The sequence below is a fragment of the Apostichopus japonicus genome, chromosome 5 (genome assembly GCF_037975245.1).
Source record: "Apostichopus japonicus isolate 1M-3 chromosome 5, ASM3797524v1, whole genome shotgun sequence".
Taxonomy (NCBI): domain Eukaryota; kingdom Metazoa; phylum Echinodermata; class Holothuroidea; order Aspidochirotida; family Stichopodidae; genus Apostichopus; species Apostichopus japonicus.
The window spans coordinates 22,289,259-22,313,965 of NC_092565.1; the positions used below are offsets into that span (position 1 = coordinate 22,289,259).

A 24,707-nucleotide genomic window follows, 5' to 3' on the forward strand; every position below is an offset into this window, starting at 1 on the left:
GCTCCTGTAAATGAAATCATTCATAATAAAAAAAATGTTTCTGTATTGGATGTTAGTTGTACATTTACTTTGAAAGCAAAGCTTTTCTACCTTCCTTTGCCTTGCATCATAGTCTGCCTCCCCAGTCCTTCCTCTCCCCAGCCCCTCCCTAAATCAGCTACCTTCCTCTGTTTTGTTCTGTCAACCTCGCAGATGAATATTTTGCCTAGTCTTCGGCTTTTACACATTTCTGTTTTTAGTAACTTTTCTGTTTCTTTTGCTGTGAAACACACATAGTCAAGTGTCACAAGGATTGCAGCACCAGAGTCAGATTTCAGTGAGCTGAGTAAGTGTATGAGACAACTTTACCATCAGCTCTGTGGGACAAATCTTTGGAATCTTTTCCTTCAAGTAGAGATGCCTTTAATTCCATTACTATCAGGTGCGTAATATCACAATAAGGAAAAAGATAAAGTACCTATATTTATATCAAACTTTAAAAGCTGCATTTTCTCATGTTGTAGAACTTTTCAATATTCTGACCAAACCATGTGATATTTTCATATATAACTGGATACCCCCTCGCTCTAGCAGATGATTATGTGGTTACAGCCATTACTCAGCTCCTGCATAATTAACCAATAGTAGAGTAATTTACTAAACTATTATTTTCAAAATGTTAATTAGTTTTTTAATAAAAATGTTGTCAATTAGTTATTTAACACTTCAAGTACTACAACTTATTGAGATAACATTATGAAATCCTGACTTCTCTGTCCTCCCACAAACTCTTCCTTCAGCCCTCCCTTCTTCCACCCCCTAGTGCCATCTTGATATTGTCCTTTGGGACTTTTATGACACTTATTCTTGATCATAACTTTATCAAAATATTTCAGGCATGGAACTGAGTGGCATTAAAGTTGATCCACAGAAATTCTACTATGCAAGTACGATATTGAAGGTAACACTCAGTTTTACACTTTGTAATACTCTTTCCGTGGTAATATAGGCTGTACAGAGCTTGTTGGGCGAAAAAAAATTCTTTGTTTCTAGGATGCACTTTGGGCTTCGCAAGAAAAACACAGAAATGGTAATACTAGGTGTGACCTCTGAACCCTGTATTGGACGCACCAAATTCTCAAATAACCAACTGCAGTAGCGATACGTATACAGCGGTAATGACAATATATATATATTGCAATATTGATGTAATAACTACGTCATGTGTAGCAATGTCGTCATGGTACAGCGGTAGTAGTGGTAATGATAGAAGATGGTTCAATCTATATGAAACAAATGAAACGATATTCTTTCTTAATGTCTTTTTTTTGCAAGAGTAATTTTTCTTTCAAGACATACAACCTTATTTCAGTCAATCTTACACAACTTTATTGAATTTTCTCTCATATTGTACAGACTCGTACTTCTCAGCTGGAGCAGTTAGCTTATGCCAAAGCTGGAAAGGTGTTTCAACTCAATAGTCACGTCCAGTTGCGACAGGTGCTAGAATAGCTTATTGTATTTGTTCTTGATTTATACACTATCCACATGTATAGTCTATAGGGAAATATTATCCACATTATGTATAGTAATTCTACTAAATAGGTTGTGGAAATGGCCAAACATTCCCCTTTATGAATACTTAATTATTTTGAATATAAAAAGTTGTAAAAGATACCCTTCGCCTCATCCCCCTTATGAAGGGCCTCCTCCTCTGGTATCTGGTAATTAAACCCTACGCTACAAATAATCTAAAATCCTCTCTAGATAAACTACACTTAGTAAAGATCCCCCACTGTCACACCTATCGACATATGCAAAGTATGATTCACTTATAGCATAGAGTTGATATGTAGAACCAGGGAGTTGTTATCGAAAAAAACTCCCTGGTAGAACCCCTTGCTTACTGCTCACTTGCATGCTGACTGTACCATTATCTACATGGAGACTGTACCATTATCTACACAAGACTGTTCCATTATGTACACAGAGATCGTTCCATTATCAACACATTAAAGCAATCAATGTGTAATGCACTTTGTCAAGAATTTAACTGTAATCCACTTGCTCAAAAAGTTGCAATTAGCTGATAACATAATAAGTTATAACTAGTTCCTGTGTGCAAGGTATAGAGTATATATATATATCTGTCATAAAATGTTGAAAGATTGGGAACCAAGCAGGGTGAAGGGAGAGGGGTTCTGGGGTGTCAGGAAGCAAGTCCTACATGATCAGTCACATAGCATTCAGTTGCTGAGCACAAGATCAAATGTATACACTTCTTTTTGCTTGAGAGTCATGTGTAAATATCAATGCAACTTATTCACTCTACATGTGTTGAAGAGATTTTGGCAATAAACTCTGACACACGGTTCACGCCAGGTGTAGGAAAGAAGTATTTAACTATTGGTTTCAATCATTAATATTGTTTTAATTGGTGCCAGTTTATCAGCCATTGGGGCCTCAGCTGGTTTCAATCAATAATGTTGCTTTTATTTGTGCCATTTTATCAGCCATTGGGCCTCAGCTGGTTTCAGTCATTAATGTTGCTCTCATTGGTACCAGTTTATCAGCCATTGTGGCCTAGCTGTACACATATTGTATGTATAGAGGACAGTAATAATGTGTTTCATGAGTAAGTCTGTTGTGGATCATTGCTACAGGTTCTATTTGATGATCTGAAGCTAGATGAAGCTTTGACGGGGAACCAGCTAGAGAGAACGACAGGACAGAACTTAAAGTCCACGTCAGAGAATGTTGTGAGTATAAAGGTGGAAAGACAAAATTGAAATGTATTCAATTTATTGCTTTCTTCTTTTCTCCAGGCAACTTTTATTTGTTTTGTTGTGTTAAATTGAACTACCATCTAGTGAAAAATCTCTAGGCAGTGACATTACATCAATCAGTCGTAGTGTCCTAAGTCTTAAACAGGTTTCTGTATGGACTTAAAAATAGTTATTAAGTATTCAGTTAAACATCTTCGTATAGTTTATATCACCATGGAAACTTATTCACATGCAAATTGTCAAGAAATTATGAATAGCATGAAAATAGGTTTTAAAAAATCTTAAAGCTTGCTCTTAAGTTTGTGTTTAAGTTTAAAACACTGACCATTTTGACATATCTAGCAAGTTCTGTGTCGCTACGTATTCCCTTTAGAAGTAATCTAGTGTTGCCCCAAATTTCAGACAACTGAATTAAATTGAAATCCATTTCCTGTAAGTTCTATATAAGCATCCAGATAATTGCCAAGCATTGAAGAGGGCCAGCTTTAACAATTAGAATCTCACAGTGTGGAAAATTTCTCTGACCGAAGTAGTTTAAACACAAGCTTAAAAGTTTAGAGAACTGGTTGAAATTTTAGTAGTGTTACTAGCTTAATTTTATAAAACAAAGGAACTACTTTAGAGATGTATATTTCTAAGGGAAATGAAGAATTAAGATCCATCATAGTTGCTTTTCTAGTGCAAACATGAAAGCACTCTAAATACATTATTATTGTTCTTTAAAGTAGTGTTAGCTCATGTGGTTAACGCCGGTGCCTTGCAATCATAAGGTCCCCGGTTTAAGTCACTCCATGATTAATGTCTGTCGTCCATTTACAGAGTTGTTGAAAATGAACAATTCATAATCATGGACGTTAAATATGAATCTAAGAGACTGACTTCAGTCAGCTTGCGGCTTTGATAAGCCTATGAGGCTCCTTTGTGAGTTCTTGCTTGCAGGAGGATCTAAAATACATACATACAGACATAAATAATTACTTCTTTTTCTATTTTGTTTTAATAGCTAACCAAACTGCAAGATGTTCATCCACTACCAGGGATTATTCTAGAGTACAGGAAGGTAGGTTAATCCTACATCTGCTCATCTTCAAGATTGTTACACAGTAAAGCACTACCTCATAATGATGACAGTATGAAATAATAACATATTCTCCGGTAATTCTCGAAAATAGGTGAAAACTTTGGAAAAGTTGAGGCGTTACAGTATATATTACCATATCGTTATTTTTATCTTTTCTTTTCTGATTTCCAAAAATTCAGGTTATTCCTAAATTTCCCCACAAAATAAAAAGTTCCTGAAGTAATGTGAAGGATCTATGCCAATATTTTTATTACATAAGGCCTACTGATAGATCCTCCAAATAATGCAAATATTTAAATAAAAATTATTGCATATTGTTGTTTTGATGCTTTATTAAAATCAATATAATGAACACAGATTTGACCTATTGCCAGCTCCTTGACCAGCTCTCTAGCTTTGTAGACCATGTTAACAGTTGCTTAGATCCGTAGGTGACCGTAAATGTACGAGTTTGGACTTTTAAAAGGTGTTTACATCCTGACAACACATACTGTTTCATTCTACATAATACAGAGCTAACTTTAGTGAAAATGTTCCCTTAATTCTTTCAGATGCAAAAATTGAAGTCAACCTATGTGGATGGGTACATAGACTTCATCAGAAATGTGAGTCATATATTTATATATATATATTCATATCTTAAAGCAATTTAATGATGTGCTTAGGGAACTACAGTATCATTGCATTGTTACTAAATGTTGCACAAAGACGACAACAACAAAAATCCTCAAAAGCATTCAAAAATATATTTTACAAACCTTTACCATCATTCATGATGTTAAAAGTCATTCTGTTCTGCCTTGATTAACTAAAAAGATTGATGACAAGTTCCAAGAAAATTTTGTTGCAGAAAATTTCATGAAGCTATATTATGTATTGATATCTTCTGCAAAGGTGATTATAGGCTGTGTTAACCAATTTCTTCTTCAAATTCTAGTGGACTCAGAATTAGTATAACACACTTCTTTTTTTTAAGTCCATGCCTAGTAACTTCCAAATAGAGGAGTTGAATAAAAAATTAACTACAATGTTTTTTTAATGTTTAGATGAAATGTTTTTATTGCAGAGTTATATTCACTGTACCTGGGAACAAACTGCTGCTGTTAGTGGCCGCCTACAGTCTACAAACCCTGTAAGTCAAAAATGATTTTATTTATGTTATGAAAGGGGTCATGGCTAGCAAGTTTTTTTTTTTAATTATTTGTTATATCAGAACATTTGCAAAAATCCGTTGACAACGCTTCATACTTTAAAGTTGACTTCAAGTTATTTTTATTCTTTTTTTAATGGTAGAAAAACTGAAGTGGGAAATATATGACAAAATGTTAAATAAAAATGAAGATAACAATTATTTATTCTTTTGTAATGGAAGAAAAAGTGGGAAATACATGACAAAATGTTGCCCAAAAAAATTAATTTAAAGACCACTCATAACAAAAATATTTCAGAGTATTTGTACAGATGATCATTGTTCTAGTTTATACTCCATTGAACGAATCAAATTTGTCTGTAATTGTCGACTTTTTAAATAAAATTTTGGAAATGATTTCAAATTCTTTGCTCTCTTCAGAATGTTCAGAACATTCCGAAGCAACCAGTGTCTCTGACCATCGATGTGGATGGTCAAGATGGAATACACCGTACTCTTCACATCAGGGAACCGTTTGTGAGTCGAGATGGGTATTCCTTGATATCTGCAGGTAACCAGGATTAATTTTTCATAAGGGAAAAACTATGTATTGATGTAAGTTCTTAATGTCAAAGATGTTGTATAAATATTCTCTTGGTAACTTTATGAAAAAAAAAGTTTGATACCAGCTCAAGCAACCATGTATGTATGTTTGTTGAGACAATCTCAAGCATTTCAAACATTTGACCTTACTTGGACATCTGTTAATTGAAGTAAAGCTCAGTGGCATTGCCAAAGGTGGGGTGGTGGGGGGGGACCCACCCCACCCCAAGTTTGGTGCCCCCAATTGAAATTTGCCATATCCAAAAAAAAAAACATAGAAAACAAAACAGCTTCCTTCTCCTGAGTTTACTTAACATCTGTCTCAAAACTTCACAGTGTTGATTTGACGCTGATTTGATGTGTGGACTTGAAGAAAACCACAAAGCTTCAGGTTCTTTGCCTCCTTGACTAAGAGTAAGCACTGGTGCTTCAATTAGTGCCCATTTTGTATTGCCTGTAATGTGTTCCCCTGTAAATGATGCTTTCATATTTGCTGTGCCCCCCCCCTGCACCACACCCCACTTCCAAATATCTGGTAATGCCACTGGTAAAGCTTAAATTCTGGATGTCATTTACTTTCCCATTTTAAGTTATGCTATTCCTGATTGAACAACATTTAGCAGACACCAGCATTCCTATTCCCTCTCAAATCTCTTCAACCCATCTTATGAAAACTAAGTTAGCATGCTTTAAATTAAAGTAACAGTTATCAATAGTGTTTCGCTGTTCCAAGTAAACGCTTGTTCGTGGAGTCTATAATCATCACACTTGTAAATTGTATATGTATGTCTTACAGACTTCCAGTCCATAGAACTGAGACTACTGGCACATTACTCTGATGATGATCTCCTCTTAGGATTGTTTAAAGATGAAGAACAGACGGACATCTTCATCCAGATGACCAGCCAATGGTATGTTGTTGGAGGATTAACCTGTAATCGTGAATAGCTCCCTCACTAGTTTCCTCATCTCGTTGGGTTTTCAAGGCCGTCTCGCATATTTTATGATATTATTCATAATTTGTATGGATATTACTCCTACCATGGTCTCTTTTATGATGGTGTTTACAAGTCAGTAATATTCATTTAATATTTAATTATGGTATTTATGGTTGGATTTGAATGATAAATCTCAGCCACTTCCCATCAAACCTACCCCCACCAAGCCCCTCCCATCAAACCATGTAAGTGATAATTCCGTCAGTTATTATCATAAAATTCATACTGTTTATATGCCTTTGTGAAAGCGAATGCCTTTCTGACAATAAATTTTGAATATACTGAAAATTTAATACCCCCCTCCCCATTCCAAACAGGGTACTATACCCCCTTCCCTCCCATCCCTGTCCCTCCCATCCCCATTACCTCCCACTCCATTCCCTCCTACCACCCTTCCCTCTGGTATTTCTATAATTCATAATTATCCCCTTTCAGGCTTTGTGAGACTAAGGGCTAGAATACACTAAGATGGCTTGTAAGTAAATTAGCCCTCTCGTTGTAACTAGCCAAATCATTTAAGATGTATACTTTGCTTCCTTCCTAATTGTCCCCCATCTCACTCCATCCATAGGCTTGGTGTATCCATTGATCGAGTGAGAGATGAGGATCGTGAGAAGACTAAAAGGATAGTTTATTCTATCGTATACGGAGCAGGTAACAATGACAATATACCTAGTAACAGCATATTTACATGTTGTCATGGAAATCATGGAAAGTCATGAATATTTAACAGATTGATTATACTTCCCAAGTCTGGAAAAGTCATAAAATATGTTCTTTAGGATTCCAAAGGTGACTGGAACATCATGTTACCTATATATGTAGTTTTTCAATCAGTGATTTCTTACAGTGAGCATTGGTTAACGGCTTTAGTTTTCCTGCTGTTGGTTTTTAATGTTACATGTTGTTTTACTACTTTTACACTTAATATAGGTTAGTTTACATTTGTTTTATTGTTAACCTTGGTTCACATCAGGTTGATCGATATTGGCTGATAGGAATGTCAATCAACGTATGAAACAGTATTTTTAGTCAGGAAAGATTTAGTCTTTTCATTTCATATTTTTCTTTTTCTTTGTTTGCATTGTTGGTTACGAGATCACTCTTCATTTGTTCATGTTTTCTTTTCTTCCTCAAGAGAAAAACTGTCAGTCCTTATCAAAGAAAATGACACACATACATCTCACAAGTTAATAAAAGTTGCACCCCTTTACCTCCTGTATCACCCCTCCCTCCCCTTGTCCTTTCTTTCCCCTCTCCCCTCCCCTCCCCCACAAGAAAATACAGAGTACACAAATCAGTAGTATTAATTACAGATACACTTGTCTGCTACCTGTGGAAGTGATCTTCAGTTGGATTTATGACTTATATTATTTCTCAACAAAAAACAAATGCACAACAACTTTATTGATAGTCTGTTTCCCCTTTGGAATTCTACTAATTCTGTTTGCCCCTTAGGATCTGAGAAGATAGCAGAAATACTGAAAGTTGATAAGAAAACTGCTAGATCCTTCACCAACAGCTTTCTGGGTGAGAATCTAAATGAGTATTTGTAACTGTGATCTTTCAAGTCGAATACTGAAGGGACTTCTGATGTGGACTTTTCAACTCTTCCTTGTATTGTGAGACACATATTAGTTAAATACTTATATGACATTAATTATGTACTTCATCCAAAGAATCAGAAAAAGCTTAAGAAGTTAGTACTAATATTTAGATAACTTTGTACAAATCACTGTTTGCATATTCTGATTTGATTGTGATTATATCGCTGTGACGTTTGAAGAAAATCCAAGCACTTACAATCTGTCTTCATTATGAATATTATTCTCGCTAGAATAAAATTTGAAAATTTTCCTTGTAAAATCCTATACTATTGAATTTTGAAGGCTAGCAACTGTTTTCCAAACTTGGGTTTATCTCACTCAATCAATAATTTGCTGATCTTTTTTAGATAAGTTTTCTGGCATCAAACGATTCACACAACAGTGCATAGCTCAGTGCCATCGTCTCGGATGTGTGAGAAGTCTCCTCAATCGTCAGAGATTAATTAAAAACATCAGCTCTGCCAATATATCCCAGAGACTTCACGCAGAGAGACAGGCTGTCAACTTTGTCATCCAAGGTATCAGATTTTAGGGCTGCCAAATATGCAACCATATTTGTTTAAAAATGCCAATTTGCTCACTTAAGTACAACAATTAAAACAATGTCTGTGTCTGGCTCGTCCACTACCCACATGAGGCTGTGAGCTACAGATCTGAGATGCCAACTGAGCATAAAAACAATTAATTGTGGAACACTTGTGGAAGTCAACTTGCCTGTTAGTGGAGATTTGCTGTTTTAGTATTGTCCCTAAACCATGCTCATAGCTCACTCATTGTCAAAAGGAGACACACATATTTAAATGCCACCACCAGAGAACTTTACTCACTGGGAAAATTAAATTGCTTGATAATTTACACCACCATCACCATCTCCCCTTGCACTGCCACCCTCCCCGCCACTCCCCCATGGTCTGAAGTCACTATGTGAATATCTATCTGTCAATATTTTAGTTCCATTGTTTATGTTGATGATAGGTTCTGCTGCTGACCTGTGTAAACTAGCCATGCTGACTACAGTAAGAGAGTTTGCTCAACGTCCACATCTGAAAGCCAGGTACGGTGAAAATATAAATGTCATTCCTTGTTATATTTCATACTTTTATTAAGACTTCAATGCTCTCAAATCAAGTGCGGACTTAATCCACGAACTTTGGCATGTATGTTTGAAATGATTATTAGTGTCTGCAAGCAATGCTCCAAATTATTAACACTTCAAATATGGTAATGAATAAAATAATAACAACCGCCCTGCCCCTTTCCATTCCCTTCCCATCTACTGTAACAAATTATCCTCTCCAAACCATCCCAACTGTGGATTATGTTCTACCACTCTTCCAAGGCATTTATCTTTCAAGGCTCTATTTTTTGTGGGGGCGGGAGGGGTTAATGGTCTAAATCCCATTCTTGTCAAAGTTTTCTTCTCATCATACTGCAACATTTTGAGATCTTACTGTCTCTGTTTTTGTCCCCTGTCTCTGTCTTTCCTGGCCAAGACTCCTGATACAGATTCATGATGAGTTACTTTTTGAAGCACCTGACCATCAAATCACAGAATGTAAAGGTAAATATTTTCTAAATGTATTCTGAAGATCCTTCTAGAAGTACTGGGAAAGAATGAAAATGACTCAAATAATGATTAATCTTAATTAATTATGAAGATCTTTCTACAAGTACTAGGTAAGAATGACAATTTTAAATAATTTTGAACTTGCTCATAGTTCAAGTGATATTGCTAATCTGTCGTTTCGCTTGCTTTTTCTAGAGTTGATATCATCAGCGATGGAATCTGTCTCCAACATACCAGAACTTGGAGTTAATTTGAAGGTATGATGTGATACATCTCAAATAGTTTATACCCTCTGACGAATAGTTCCTAAAGATGGCTGATATCTTCTTAATTGTATCCATAAAAAAAATCCATTTCTTATTCTTTCTTTTGCTCTCATGAAAATTTGGAAATCTCTTTTAGGCTTTGAGTTCCTTTACCTTTATGAAGAGTGATCTATCTGGAATTTATGTTTAGTCTGTAACAGAAGAACTGCGTCTAAAGTTTCTTAGTTACAGTTATGAAGTTCCTTACCTTCCATTAATCGTGTGACAGACATCAATTTCATTTTTCTGAAGTTACATGGTTCTCATAATTATCTGGATGTTCAATTTAAAGTCATAAAATTAGAGAAAATTCATAATAAAAATAATGTGAAAAGATTTTATTTATTTGTAAAACCAGAGAAAATATAATCCTGTCTCTTTGTTCATCATTTGTTTTACACACAGACAACCTTGCCTGTCTCACTAAGTGTCGGAAAGGATTGGGGTCATCTCCTAAAGTGCTGACAAGTATATTCACTATTCAGATCTGTGATGACTTGATAAATGTCGAAAAAAGCAACAGATTAGATGGATAAAAGGACTGAAATAAAATAAAACAGGCAAATAAAGCAACATTTTCCAGGGTATTTCCTGTTCTCACAAAACAGTAATGCATCAGTCTTGGTTCAACGCCGTTGATTCTTGGACCCTGTGGAGAATCTACTTAAGTTATTTTGTGTTATTTTGTGTTATAACACAAGTTATTTTGTGTTAAGTTAGGTCTTGGTTTGTTTCTGAGGATATAGTTCAGTGGATAATTCATGTTGATTTGTGTTATGAATTCAAATGAGGAATTGAAGGTTTAGTTTCATATGTAATATTTTATGGCAAATTTGGTTAATTTGGATGATTATGCTTATATTTTTAGCTATATAAGGGAATTAAAAAAAAATTCTCTCTTTTCTTTCTCTATTGTTATTACTCATTTTATTGCTTACTTTAACAATTGTACAAATTTTGATGATATTTCCTAAATTAAGCATGATTTCACTTTCAGTAAGATGTTATGCTAATAACTTATTTAATTTATCAACAGTAAACATTTTTAAGCATTAGTCATAGAGTCATTTGAAATATTTCACAAAAGATTTTAAAATATGTACTTTATTTTTGTTCATGTGAAAAAAAAGACTGATGTAAATTAGATTATATCACCATTGAAACAAAACTGAAATTGACCCAACAATTTTTTATACTTGATCCAGTCACCAGTTAATTTGAGTCAAAAGATACATTAAAAAAATTGGTGACACTCAGATAATACTTTTTTTTTTGTTAAATGTATATTTCACAATATTTTAAAGAATTGTTCGATGTTGTTGCAGCAAAGGCAAATAAAACTGATTTTAATAGGAATTTGTATTCTGTCTGTTGTATATTTTTAGTAACTCTACCCTTCCCCCATTGAAAATAAAACACCTTTTTCTTGGGTGGGGGAGGGGGGAGAGGTGTGTGCCATACAGGCAGTTGTTGATATTCAGATCTTCCTACTTTCTTTTGGAATTGACGGCCCCACATTGGTGCATTTATAGTAAAACTTAACAATCTCGGATCGTACAATGCATTATCTGCTTTAGTTGAAAAGCTCTTTAGGTTCTGTTTTACTTTGTTTTACTAGATGAGTCTCCCACTCAACCTCCCCCACCCCCCTCCAGTTGTCACCCCCCCCCCCCACGCCCTCCGATAGTCCAACAAAATCTGGTGTTTTCTCAGTGCATTTCAATGATGTTTCATCATATTTTATGTTTGATTTGATGCTTTGAGCATTCATTATCGAATCATAAACCGGTCGTACACAGTGATAGGTCTGAATATCGACTAAAGGAGGGTCAGTTCAGTTATGTGAGAAAAATGTATATTGCCGTGTTTCAGCAACCTAACTAACCAGACCAAATGATTTCATTCTTGAAGCCGAAATACATTCTGATCTCAGCAGATCATTTTTGCAATACTTTTGACCATCAGCTGTGTGAATTTTATGAGTTATGACAGTGGAACAAGTTTAACTATACTGTACTTTCCATGTCCCGCTTCCAGAGCACTTGTATTGTCAGTATGGGCATTATGAATACCATGTTTCTGTTAGATAAAGGTAAGGAACTGTTTGTACTGTTAGTATTAGTGCTTTGAAGCACGGTATGGGAGGATAGTATGGAGTGGTAATAACATTAGGAAATTGTCCCAACTGGCTGAATAGTACTTTGACAAGGCTGAAATTACGCTGAGTATAACAGTAGCTTCCTTGGTTGCTAGGCAACCGATAAACAAGGTTATCGGAATATCTAGATATTTCGATAAACCCGGTTTTTCAATTGATAACCGGGTTTAGTCAAAGCAAAGGGTTTATCACCCTGGTCATTCGTTTGATAATCCAGGACTGAGGTTATCTCTTAGGATATCATGAAGGCCATGGACGTATAAACAATATTTTTTTTATTGAACAGAGATCTGTTGCAGCATCTTAGGGAAGTTGCCTTATCAATGAAAGTGAAGTCGAGCTGTAAATGTTTTGCCGCATTACAAAAAAACTGTTTTCTGTATAACATTATGAGGTAGTCTACATCATAACGTCAAATAATTAGGGATGTTCCGGTACGATTCACCAACCATTGTTACTCCTATACAACATCTTGTTAGAAACACTAGTTCCCTGAATTAACATCTAAATAGCACATTCTTTCTTGTATTACCCTACTGTGACTGTTTCTAATTAGCTGTAGTACAAACAACAACAAAAACACAACAAAAAATTAGTTTTGTTCGCTGTTACTGAGTGTTACTAAGGAGCCGACCTTTCAATCCCTATACTTACGTAACTTGGAACTATGGCATTTCCAGGTGTGTACGCGCTTCAAAGATAATACTGTGAGGAATTTATGGATTTCGTATATAATGAAACCACGTTGGAGACGCGAGTTCTCTCTGTTCATTTTGGTTCTTGTATGAACATGTTTGCTGCCTCTGTGTCGATACTACGATCTCTCCTTAGACTTTCGTAACGTTCTTTTGATGAGGCTATTTCCAAGATGTAACTTCAGCTCTCTCCATCTCTGTCGTTGGAATTTACCGTTCCGTTCATTCATTTCTCCTGACTGAGGAAATTGCAAGTGAAATTGGATTCACATTCTGTACAATTATTTCTCGTCAACGGATTTACCTGGCATTCTTTCTTTAATAGCTTCTCGTGAGGAACTTACCTATTTACTTCGCTCCTCGCTTACCTGTCTCCCACTCCACATATGCACTTTCCCATCTACCTAACTACACATTGGAACGTTTTAGCACTGCGCCCTCGCTCCCTGGGCACCGCCCACTTACACCTCCTTCCGAATCTAGCATCCAGGAAGAAAATTACATGTTTTGCTAGCAAGATCTGCCTCGCAATTTTCAACCGTTTTTTACGAGTTTTTACTACATCTTGGATCTTCGGACGCAGGAAGCATTCGAAGCACTCTATAAGTATCCATTTCTCTAATATTGTTTCCGCTAACTCCAGCCGACGTCCCTCAAGCGCAAAGGCGTAGGAGCCAAATTTGTTTGGGGTGGGGGGGGGGGGGGGTTGGGGGGCTGTAACGACTTGCCCGAAAAATATAACCAACATTTTTTGCGTTCAACACGTTAATGTACATATCATGTGGGCTTTTACATAAGTAAGAGATGTGCTAATATTACCCCAATTTTCAAGAAGGGTGATAAGACTAAGCCCTGTAATTATAGGCCCGTTAGTCTCACTAGTGTAGTTTGTAAGGTCATGGAGTCTATTGTTAAAAAGCCTTTGGTCTGTCACTTCAGCAGTCAGTCTTTGATCAGAGAGTCTCAGCATGGCTTTTGTCAAAAAAGGTCTTGTCTCACTAATATCGTTGAGTTTATGGAAGATGTAACTAGCTCACTAAATAGGCAGAGGTCTGTAGATGTTGTGTTCCTGGATTTCCAGAAGGCCTTTGATAAAGTTCCCCACCAGCGTCTTTTACTTAGGCTGAAGAGCATGGGTGTCATAGGGAATTTACTGTCTTGGATCGGGAATTGGCTTGGTAATAGGGAACAGAGGGTGGTAATTAATGGCTGTGCTTCTTCTTGGCAGAACGTTACTAGTGGGGTTCTACAAGGGTCTGTATTAGGTCCCCTGTTGTTTGTTGCCTTATATAAATGACATGGACGGAGATATTTTGTGTACAGCTAAGAAGTTTGCTGATGATACCAAATTGTATTCTGAGGTCTCTTCCAAAAGCGATTCTCAGAAATTTCAAGCGGATTTAGATAAGATTTTTTCCTGGTCTCAGGGGTGGCAAATGCATTTTAATATTGATAAATGTAAGCTAAGGCACATTGGTAGTAGTAACCAAAAGTTTACATACAATCTAAATGGTGTGGAGTTACAGGAGGTCTCTGTTGAAAGAGACCTAGGTATCTACATTGACTCGTCTCTGCAACCTTCCAAACATTGTCTCGAAGCTGCTAAAAGAGGTAATAGGGTTTTAGGTATGATCAAGAGGAACTTCAGTTTTCTGAAAGAGGACATAGTGTTAGGCTTTATAAGCAGTTGGTTAGGCCTCATCTGGAGTATGCTGTGCAGGCTTGGAACCCTTATTTTGCTAAGGATAAGGAAGTACTTGAAAAGGTCCAGAGAAAGGGCTACTAGGATGATTAGTTCCTTAAAGAGGGTTCCTTATTATAGGCGGTTACAACTGTTGAATCTCACCACACTGGAGCTTAGGAGGTTACGTGGGGACTTGATCCAGGTTTTCAAGACTGTGTATGGTTTCGACAATTTATCCTTTACCGACTTTTTCAAGTTTGCAAACAGTAGTTGTACTAGAGGTCATTGTCTTAAACTTCAAAAGTCGCATAGTAGGATTAATATTCGGCATAACTTTTTTTCTAATAGGGTTGTGAATGAGTGGAATAGTTTGCCTGAGAAAGTTGTACTTGCAAGTAGTGTCAATGGGTTTAAGAATGCTTTGGACAAGCACTTTAAGCATTGTAATCGGGTCTGAGTGTTTGTGTCTTCAGTTTTTTCCCTCTCTTTATAGGGTCCTTGATGGGGACTTAAGTGTCCCTCCTGATCCTTTTTGCTACTAAACTAAACTAAGTAATGGCGAATTAGTTGGGCAAGCTTAGAACTTTATTTTAATTACCAAGGAGATTTTTTTTAAACTATTAATTACATTTAGCTACGTCATTACAATTTATTTGCTCTCAGTAAGTGCCCGAAAAATTCTCAGCATATTGCCCGAATTTTCACAAAAAATATTTGGTTGGGGGCTGCAGCAGACCCCCCCCCCCCCCCGCCTTCTACGCCTATGCTCTAGCGCATGTCAGTTCCTCCCCCACCCCAGTAAGATTTAGAGTACCGTAAAATACAAGTTTAATATTTAATGAGAATAGACGTGTACAATTTGATTTGTTTGTCAATAAAAGTGTTTACGGAAAAAAAAACAGAAGTTGTATCTTTTTTTCATGTCTTCGTTTGTGTTGCGTTCACGCAGCGTTCGCCAGCTATACGAAGAAATACGAGAAATACGAAAAACGGCAGAAAAGATTAGCCAAGCAAATACGCGCACATACACCGACACTTATTTGACAGCCTAGTGAGACACGTTGCTCTTTCCCGTGTGAAAGATTGACGCGTCGATAGCTATTACAGACATTACGCCACATGTAGGCTTATGATAGAAATAGCCTGAAGCGCTAACTATTGGTTCATCATTTGCGTGTACTCAATATTTCTGTACGTGTATCGTTTAGACGTTATAATCCAATGAAATTTAACAGCACCGAATATATCTCTATTATGATCTTAATGGTGAACGGTACACGCGCGCTTCAAACCAAACCATGGAAACGCGAAAGGCGCGTTTACACATTGCGTGTGTGACATCACACAGACGTACTCAAAATATTCTTGTTTTACAATGATGTGTAGCATAGGCTTATGAAACGCATATAGACACACATCATTGGTCCATTGTGCATAACGCAGGTCTTAACGAAGGAGGAAAATGCCTCAAGTTGCCAGGTAAGTTTTTTATAACCTTAATGCCAGAAAAAAAGCCATTAGATATATTCATATACTTAATTAGTGTGAAAGTATGTCATCATGTCTCATGAAGCGAAAAGCAGTATATTGCTTGGGGTTTGATCATTGATTTCTCCACGTGTTTATTACCAGGCGTTAGATTCATCCACCAAATCTGTTATAATAATTCAATAGATGCTAGAAAGAAGGCGAAATGTTTTCTGAGTTGAGCGAACATCTGATAAAATTACCTAAGTTTAACTGCACTGACAATCAACTACGAGTAGTTGGTAAATGTTCTTTCAAGAACAATGTAACTGAACTGTGATTTCTTGTAACTCACCGAAGGGAGCCACGGCGCAATTAGGACGAAGCAGAGGAATATAACTGCTCTTATTATGTTTATTTTTTATAAGCTATAGGCCTAAAATATGACTCACACGCGAGGGGAAAAGAAAATATTTGAAGCAAATTTCATATAAAAAGAAGCACTTCCAAATGGCCAAATGGAGTAGATTTATGTTAAACCATCCATGCAAATGTGGCTTGGTATCAGTATTTTAGCTCAAGTGCAACTGGATGCGATTATGGTCCCTTCTAGATTACAATATCTGCTAGAAAATCAGAGATTGGTCAGCTAGGCTGGTTGTAACGACGCAGACCGGGCAAATGCCATGACCATGTCAAGTGGAGTCAGTATATATTAATTCGCAGCACACATGCATTGAAAGTTTGCTTGATATTTTCAAAGAATTAATACATTTACTTTGCGGCTTGAATGCGAATTCTAGCCCGTCTTGATGGAGTGTTGAAAGTACGAGGGATGTTGAGGGGGGGGGGAGGGGGTGGACATAAAAATCGTTTTCAAAACAATAACAAGTCGGTCCGAAATGAAGAAGGATTTTTATCCCCCTCCCCCAACATTCCTTCCAAGTTAAGATACATTCCAATTGTTCCAAACTTTTAGAATAATTCATTTTTTTATGTGCCATCTTCGATTAAAATACGGTCACAAGAGAACAAAGTATCTGAACAATCTGCATGCCGCCTTTTTTCAGGTGACATCGGTAATGAGAAACTTTCCAAGTAATATTCAGAGTAACACCTGACATGAAATATATGAATTATTGGTATTCGGCCGAGGGCTTCGGCCCTTGAGCCACACCAGGGTTATGATTTAAAGCTGCACCAATGATGCGGAACTCCCCGCCCTAAAAAGCTACCTTTCTTTGAGGAACCTTGCTCGGCCAGTCACTGCAGTCGTTTTCAGCGAAGCTAGGCGGTCTCGATATCGATCTAGTTAAGACCCGGCATAGGAGTGTTTCTGTACATCAATCCCTTTAAATATTATACCACAAGTTTTGTATTTGCTTTCTATAGCAAACATTCACATCCCGTGAACTACCGAATCCTGGATATTCGTACGAGTCAAGTGCAAGCTCAGCTTCCACAATCCGAGTACCAGGAGGTAAGTATTTATACCATACACTGAAACGGAACGAACAGAGGTAAAACATATCATCTGAATTCCCTTCATCAACTTATGTATGTGTATCTACTCTAGTAGCGTTCATAAAGTCACGCCGTGAGTCGGCAGTGGGTAAACCTCATGAGTTTTGCCAGCTTTTGCAAAAGATCAGTCTACATTGCTCCGAGTTATCATATATAGCACCCCATTCGAAAGAAGATAGTACAGCCTGCCCACATCCTCCCCATTCTCTCCCAGAAATATAAAAGTTTATTGCAAGGCCTGTGATATGAATATTTTGAAATCGCAAGGAAGACTATCTCTGGAGGATCTATCGATTTGCCGTCCTATATACGAGAATTGTAATGCAGTACACTGAACCTCTGTCTTAACATATGCTGTACCCACCTATTTAAATGTGATTGCCACATAATACCCACCTATTTAAATGTGATTGCCACATAATATATTTGTAAGAGTTTCAGCCTTCCCGTGCATAGAGCAGTATGGGATGTACTGCATAGGGGTGGGGGAGGGGGGCGTGGAGGCTAAACGGCCCGTTACGAATAAACAATATGTAAACTGATGTCTTACTTCATCTTCACTTCACTTTGAATTTACTGAGCGTTAATTCAATCAATTCTGAATTTTCAAGGCATTCAAGAAATGGTCATGGCAAGCTCCTCGGAAGGCTATCCGCCCACTAGCCACCAGTAATAAGGCAGATGGACCCGTCGACCTGACGACCACCACCCAGGCACACTATGTACCCCACAAGGTTAGTCCATTATATTACAGCTGACATTATTTTTGTCTATCATCACCGCAATTACATTATGAGTAAGTGATCCCGCAAATCCCCACCATTCCTCGAGATCTCCGTCAGCTAACTTGCATATCATAATATTGGAGTAAATTGAGTTTTTGAGTCCCACAATTGGCTAGATTATTCGCAGTACATGTACAGTCATAATTTGGCTACAAAAAGTTGATCGGGAATTAAAAGGTGGTACCTGACTAGAAGTGGATACAATGTATTAGTCAAAGGAAGGCGTCGGAGGAGGAGACAGAAACAACAGATGTCTAGCGTCCTCATTAATGCCATACGTACCCCCCCCCCTTCCCCATTACATCTTCATTTTGTCCAGTCCACTCTACCGCCCCCAACCCCACCCCACAAAGAAAAGAGTTTAATTATTATGAAAATGATAACGATAATAATAATAAACAAACAAGCATGTAAATCAATAATTACTCGTTCAAAACGTGTTATAAGTATACCTACGCCCTTAAAACGATTTAAACTGGCAACGAAATTGTTATGGTATCGAACAAGAGGGTTACAACACACGTTTTATGCTTGATATTTTACAATATTTTTACTATAAAGTATCAATGAATTAATTTGAATCGAAAACAGACACAACGTGTAGTAAAGAAGGCGGCGGTGAAAACGGAGATGAAAAAGCCATCAGCTAAGATGCCGACTACATCGACTTACATCAATGACTTCCAGGGTAAGATGACGTCTAGACCACCTGCCTGTAAGCCCAAGGAGAGACCCACCCTCACCGGACTACCATTCAATGCTAAATCTGTTTACCAAGAGACGTACATTAGATGGAAGCAAGATGAAATTGACATACACAAGGTTGAGGTTAAAATACATCAAGATAACCTGGGTAAAGCACCAAAGGAGGTGTTTGAAGCAACGACAACCGTACAGGTAGACCTACCAAGTTTTATAAATAAGTTTGATTACTTAATAAAAACTCTCTAGTCTCTTCTCAGTAGACTAGAAATAGTTGGGTTACAAGAACTGGCCAATAACTATTACTTTACATGATAGGACAGCCCATGCAATAAATGTGTTAAGTTGCTAGAATTCATTTTGCCGAGATTTTTTTTAGGTATTCTCCCCACAAACAAGGTCACCAATCTCGCCGCCTCTTCTAAGTTGATGCTTGCCCTTCGAAATTTGTGCCCCTTCCCTTTCCCCATATTTAATCTTCTTCCGCCGAATTTCAATATCTTCCAGTTCTTCGGTTCACTCAGCTTAGTTACCATACATTGTTTATATTATTCGAATTATTTTGCAGGATGACTTTAAACGGCATGAAAATGTTTCACCAGCAACTTCAATGAAACCAGCAGAGACTCCCCATACGTCATCGCAACCATTCGAGGACGCCACTACTCACAGAGCGGACTTCACTATCAAATCGCCCTCTACTAGACAAGCCATTAAGCCACGGCAACAGCGCACAATTAACACCGATACCAAATTTAGTGACGAAACCACCTTCCAAAGAGATTTTCCTACCCACCATGGACACAAACCAGAGTCTAGCTACAAGCCTAAACGGGAATATTTCAAAAGTGGTTAGTAATTCTTCAATCCTTGTTACAATTTCCATTTATCAAAAGTGTGTGTAGATCAAAGTTCAGTCGGAGATTAGCCCAAATACACCAAAAACCCTTGTTAGTTCTTTGGAGATTAGCCCATATTAGGTCCGATGGACAAAGATGTATTTAGTCCCACTCCAGATTTCATCTTTTGTTTTAAAAGACTACCAGTCAGTGTCTGATTTGATTCTAACCTTCCCTGGTGCTCCACCAATCCTCACTCCCTGGATAGGGTTGCCATTTCGCTGAAGGTAGCATACGCCAATGAAAAGCCCCATTGACTTGCACACTAAATCACAAAAGTAATGTGGTTCCTAAGTCTAAATTAGAAGTTCTCACTAGCAAAACGCTACACATCACTGGATAGCTGACAAGTTGGCCTTACATTGCACCATCAATTTTTCGTATCATGACCGCGCAGATTTTTTTGCTATCAAAGCCTGAAGTTTTCGTCACTTGTAAACAAACCTCTTCACTCAGTAGTAAACAATTTTCGTACGCTGCTCCTGGGAGGCCTAAATGGGTCTAAAATTGCCTCAATTGACCCAATTTTTGCACCACATGTATTTCCATTCATGCTCATCAACATACAAGCCCCAAAATAAGATCCTGATTGATAACAGGTCAAGAAAGATGTTCTCCTGCTGCTTTTTGGCACTTTCCCTGAAGGAGAACAATCGAGCGGATAGATATAGACTCTAAGGGGAGTATGCCACCTGAAAACACTTTGTTTGACATCAACTTTTTACTTCCTTCAGCGATGAACTTTTTACATGGTCTATACTTCCAAGCCTTTAAGGGTTTTCTAACCTATATATTGAAGTACAGTATTTTGGGGGTTCAGACTGAAAATTCTTTGCCGCAAAGGCAATAAGCATTCAAGTTTTCCTTCCTGCTAAAAATAAATATATACATATATCATTTTATTCTTTCTCAGACGGTGTATTTGACGGTCGTACAACCCAGCGTACTGCTTACCAACGATGGCCAATTCCAACGCGTGAGCCGACCCCATGGGCTACTAAGGATCGTTCTGCGCCCCTCTCATACCAACATAGGGCAAAGCTGAACATGAAGACCTCATACCAAGACGATTTTCAGGACCCTGGAGACATCATGTCATTGGACAAATGCCGAGGGAAACCGTACCGTTACTATGACAGCAATTTACATAACGGTGGCGCAGGCGAAGGATCACAGTTTGATGGCTCTACAAACTATACGGAGTCTTACATAGCTTGGAAAGATGTCAGACCGCCAAAATCTTACAAGGTACAGTTAATGATTTATTTCCTTCTTTCCTACATTGACATCTGTTCGATCTTGTACTTAAAGTTGGTATCAGCATCAGTGGCGGAGATTTCTTGTCAGAAGTGGGGGGGGGGGGGGGGTTGCAGGCCATTGATGAAATAAAAAAGTCATAACTGCTGGCTCACTATCTAATTGGAGCGCCACCATAAGTTGGGGCGAAGTGCACAAGAATTTTTTGGCAAATATTGCCTCCAGATTGCAGTAAATGGCACTGTCCAGGCCTTGTAAAGCTGCATTTAACCAGGGGCATATGCAGGATTTTCCCTTCCGGGGGGCGCGTATTACTATCTAAGCGGAGCGCCACCATTGGTTGGCGCGCAGCGTACAAGCAAATTTCTGGTTTTGGTACCCCCAGATCACCGGAAATGGCACTTCTCGGGCTTGAAACTGACCAACCATATGTACACTTTTGCCTGAGAACCAATTTTTTTCCAAATACTTTTTTTCTCATCTATAACCTTTTTGAAGATTGTCACCAGTCACACATCATGTTCGACTTCATCACATATCCTGTGGATCATTGCTTCTGTAGGTGATTCTTCATCGCGGCCCACAACATCCGTCAGCCCCACTGTTCAGAATTTGAAAATTCACAATTCTCGTGAATAAATTGACTTCAAAACATACCCATAATGTTGCACAAAATATCATCTATGGACAACCGATAAAGAAAAACCTCCTTCAAACCCTAACAGACGGGTCAAAATTGCACGAGTATGATGAAGTATGATGAAGAATGTTGGTTAGGGAATTTTCGAAAATTCACACGGCTACTAAAAAAATTCGTTGAAGGAAATAAAAATATACCAGATATTTCCGAAACCGAACACTACACACATCGACAGTTTTGAGCATGGGCGCAGATCAGTCTTGGATAATGGTGGGGACGCGTGTCTGTTCTTTGACACTATCTAAGCGGAGCGCGACCATTGGTTCGCGCGTAGCGTAGGATTTTTTTTGGGCAAATATACCTTCCAGATCGCCGGAAATAACACTTCCCAGACCTAATGATGCTCCTAAACCTCCTTAAGTTTTAGATCTCATGGTTTAGAAATTTAGTTTGGAGAAATACATGGGCGTCTGCAGAAAGAAAATCAGGGGACAATTAATCCAAGTAGACTTTTGTATATACGATGGGTCTGGGGTCCTCTCCCAGAAAACAAATATAGACTGCCGCAAATGCGATTTCCGTCCGTAAAATACAATAAAATGAGAACTGCTGCATGTCATTTGCACAATGTTGGATCAAACTGCGCCAAAGTTCAATACATAGGAACATATGAAATGCAGCTATTGGTCAAGACAAATTGGTGGGGACACGGTACAGTATATCATGTCCCCACTACTGAAAAAGTTGGTGGGGACGCGTCCCGCTGTCCTCACCAGGATCTGCGCCCATGGTTTGTAGGCTGTTTATCGTGGAACGCCATTTTCATGCTCACTGATATGATGTGATATCTGCTGTTTGCTTTACAAATTCGAATAATTTTGTCACTGTTCCTCTTTCTCTTCCCGTTTTCTTGCCGTATTTTCTACTCCATCCTTTTCTCTTTTTCTCTCTTTCTTCTTTTTCTTTTCCTTCCTTCACCTCGTTGAAGTTGGCAAGTGTATACAGTTCCAAAGCTATTCAACAGCAACAAAACGTTATTTTATGTACAGTATGTCTGTTGTGGGGTGAAGTTAGCGCTATGAGCTACAAGTTCCAATGCGCAAGGTGGGGGAAAGGGGCTAGAAATAACGTGTGGGTCAATTCTAACTCGGTTTTCGGTCGCTAATTGTTGATGTAGCCTACCAGGTAAAAGGTTGAAATGACTTTAACAATTTCAAATTTAATAATTTGATTTATTATGCCATTTGGATCACATAACATAGGCTATAACAGAACATTACTGGCAAAAACTAGGGGGGTTGATTGTGTGGACCAACCCCCCTCTTCAAAAAGTGGGGGGGTTAAAACCCCCCCAATCCCCCCTGTTTCTCCGCCACTGATCAGCATTTGTATTAAGAGTGAAAGGTCAACTTGTAATAACAAGATTGGGCAGGTCTGATGGTACGGTAGCCAGAGGGTCACGTAGGGGACCCAGGGATATAACTTTAAATCATTTTCATAACAAAGACTTTCAATGGGGGTTAGGTGCCATGTCTCTGGGAACCAGCGCCACTGGAGTGGTGAGGTAAAGGGTGAAATAGTTCCCTTCCCTAGAAATGTCGAAAAATACCCAGCAAAATCAACTGCAGCTTGAAAGAAATATTTTGGTTCCATGGAATCATTAAATTTAACATAAAATTCCCCGTTCCAATTTGCAAAGTGTAGCTAATATTTAATCATGTTGGTTAATGTGGAAACATTCTAAATTAATTAACTCTTTCAAGGAGAATGAAACAAAGCCATAAAGACTGGAAAGGAAAAGAAAACATCACATCACCCACTGAGTCTCCCAACCCCCCCCCCCCTCTCAATAAATTTCCTATCACACAAATGCACAAAGTTATGTTTGCAGTGATGTGACATCAGTTGTGAGGTAAAGATCTACATTCGGCCTATTCTTGTACCGCTTTGGGATATGGGTACCATAAGCAGTGGTTGAAGTTGTGTCATGAAACTAGAAGGGGGCACACTGCACTTTTTCTCCTCAAGGAGGAATAAGCATTGTTTATTCAACATGGCAATGGTCAATGTAGCAACTCTCCTGTAGTGTCTAATCTTCTCATATTGGCTACTTTATTACTTTATTTTGCATAACTTACATTTATCCTTTTTCATCTAATCTACAATTTTGAATGTTTCTTTCAGGAAATTGAGGAGTACAGACCACCAATCATTCCCTTCATGGGTGAATCAACTTCTCGAAGGCATTACCAGGGGATCTATGCACCTCCTGCCAAATCATGCAAACCATCAGTGCGCCCTCAATCCTCTCCTGTTAAAGGTCACGACTCTAAGCCGATATCAGATACGAGGCCAGCCAGCTGTCCGGTGCCAGTACAATAAAAATAGTTTTGAAATATAACATATTTAGAACCTTATTAATGAAATTAATTTGATTTGAAAACAGAGTGATATATATATATATATATAGATAATATGAAGCAAAGACTTGACAACATAAATTTGAATTGAGACAAATTTTACACAAGAGAACAAATAAAACATGTAATAAACAGATATTTTGGATGTAAAAACACTTTTTATTTTTTGTTGATATGCAAATTGCTGAGCTCAAAGGGAATACCATCTATACAAATTCATATACAAAATGTCCAAATTAACAGTTATTAGAATCTTTGATTTAATATACAGCACTCAAGGGACTGAACGAGAACCAAAAAGCTTCTAGAACCATTAAAAAGAAAAAATGATGATATATTGCAAACTTTGACTTGTCTAACCCATCCACATTTAACCTGTTCCAAATAACATATTAAAAATTTTATAAATTTGTTTTTGTAG

At 37.7% G+C, this 24,707-nt stretch overlaps 2 protein-coding genes across 2 annotated transcripts in view; both read left to right on the forward strand.

Moving 5' to 3' along the window:
* LOC139968043 (DNA polymerase nu-like) overlaps positions 1 to 11,188 on the forward strand; it is a 32,233-nt gene extending 21,045 nt beyond the window's left edge. The window contains exons 8-23 of the mRNA XM_071972347.1: positions 277 to 421; positions 876 to 940; positions 1,396 to 1,479; positions 2,643 to 2,738; positions 3,769 to 3,825; positions 4,398 to 4,451; positions 4,913 to 4,978; positions 5,417 to 5,546; positions 6,375 to 6,489; positions 7,148 to 7,230; positions 8,035 to 8,106; positions 8,531 to 8,701; positions 9,159 to 9,237; positions 9,677 to 9,744; positions 9,946 to 10,007; positions 10,461 to 11,188. Coding sequence (XP_071828448.1) covers positions 277 to 421; positions 876 to 940; positions 1,396 to 1,479; positions 2,643 to 2,738; positions 3,769 to 3,825; positions 4,398 to 4,451; positions 4,913 to 4,978; positions 5,417 to 5,546; positions 6,375 to 6,489; positions 7,148 to 7,230; positions 8,035 to 8,106; positions 8,531 to 8,701; positions 9,159 to 9,237; positions 9,677 to 9,744; positions 9,946 to 10,007; positions 10,461 to 10,520 — 1,407 coding nt within the window. The 3' untranslated portion in view covers positions 10,521 to 11,188. The remainder of the gene's footprint in view (positions 1 to 276; positions 422 to 875; positions 941 to 1,395; positions 1,480 to 2,642; positions 2,739 to 3,768; positions 3,826 to 4,397; positions 4,452 to 4,912; positions 4,979 to 5,416; positions 5,547 to 6,374; positions 6,490 to 7,147; positions 7,231 to 8,034; positions 8,107 to 8,530; positions 8,702 to 9,158; positions 9,238 to 9,676; positions 9,745 to 9,945; positions 10,008 to 10,460) is intronic.
* Positions 11,189 to 15,999: 4,811 nt separating this feature from the next.
* Positions 16,000 to 24,704, forward strand: LOC139968052 (uncharacterized). The gene is made up of 7 exons (XM_071972374.1): positions 16,000 to 16,071; positions 17,452 to 17,539; positions 18,195 to 18,317; positions 18,960 to 19,265; positions 19,639 to 19,921; positions 20,883 to 21,217; positions 24,051 to 24,704. Exons 1-7 carry the CDS (start codon positions 16,055 to 16,057, stop codon positions 24,246 to 24,248), a joined length of 1,350 nt encoding a protein of 449 aa, XP_071828475.1. The 5' UTR covers positions 16,000 to 16,054; the 3' UTR covers positions 24,249 to 24,704.
* Positions 24,705 to 24,707: the final 3 nt, after the last annotated feature.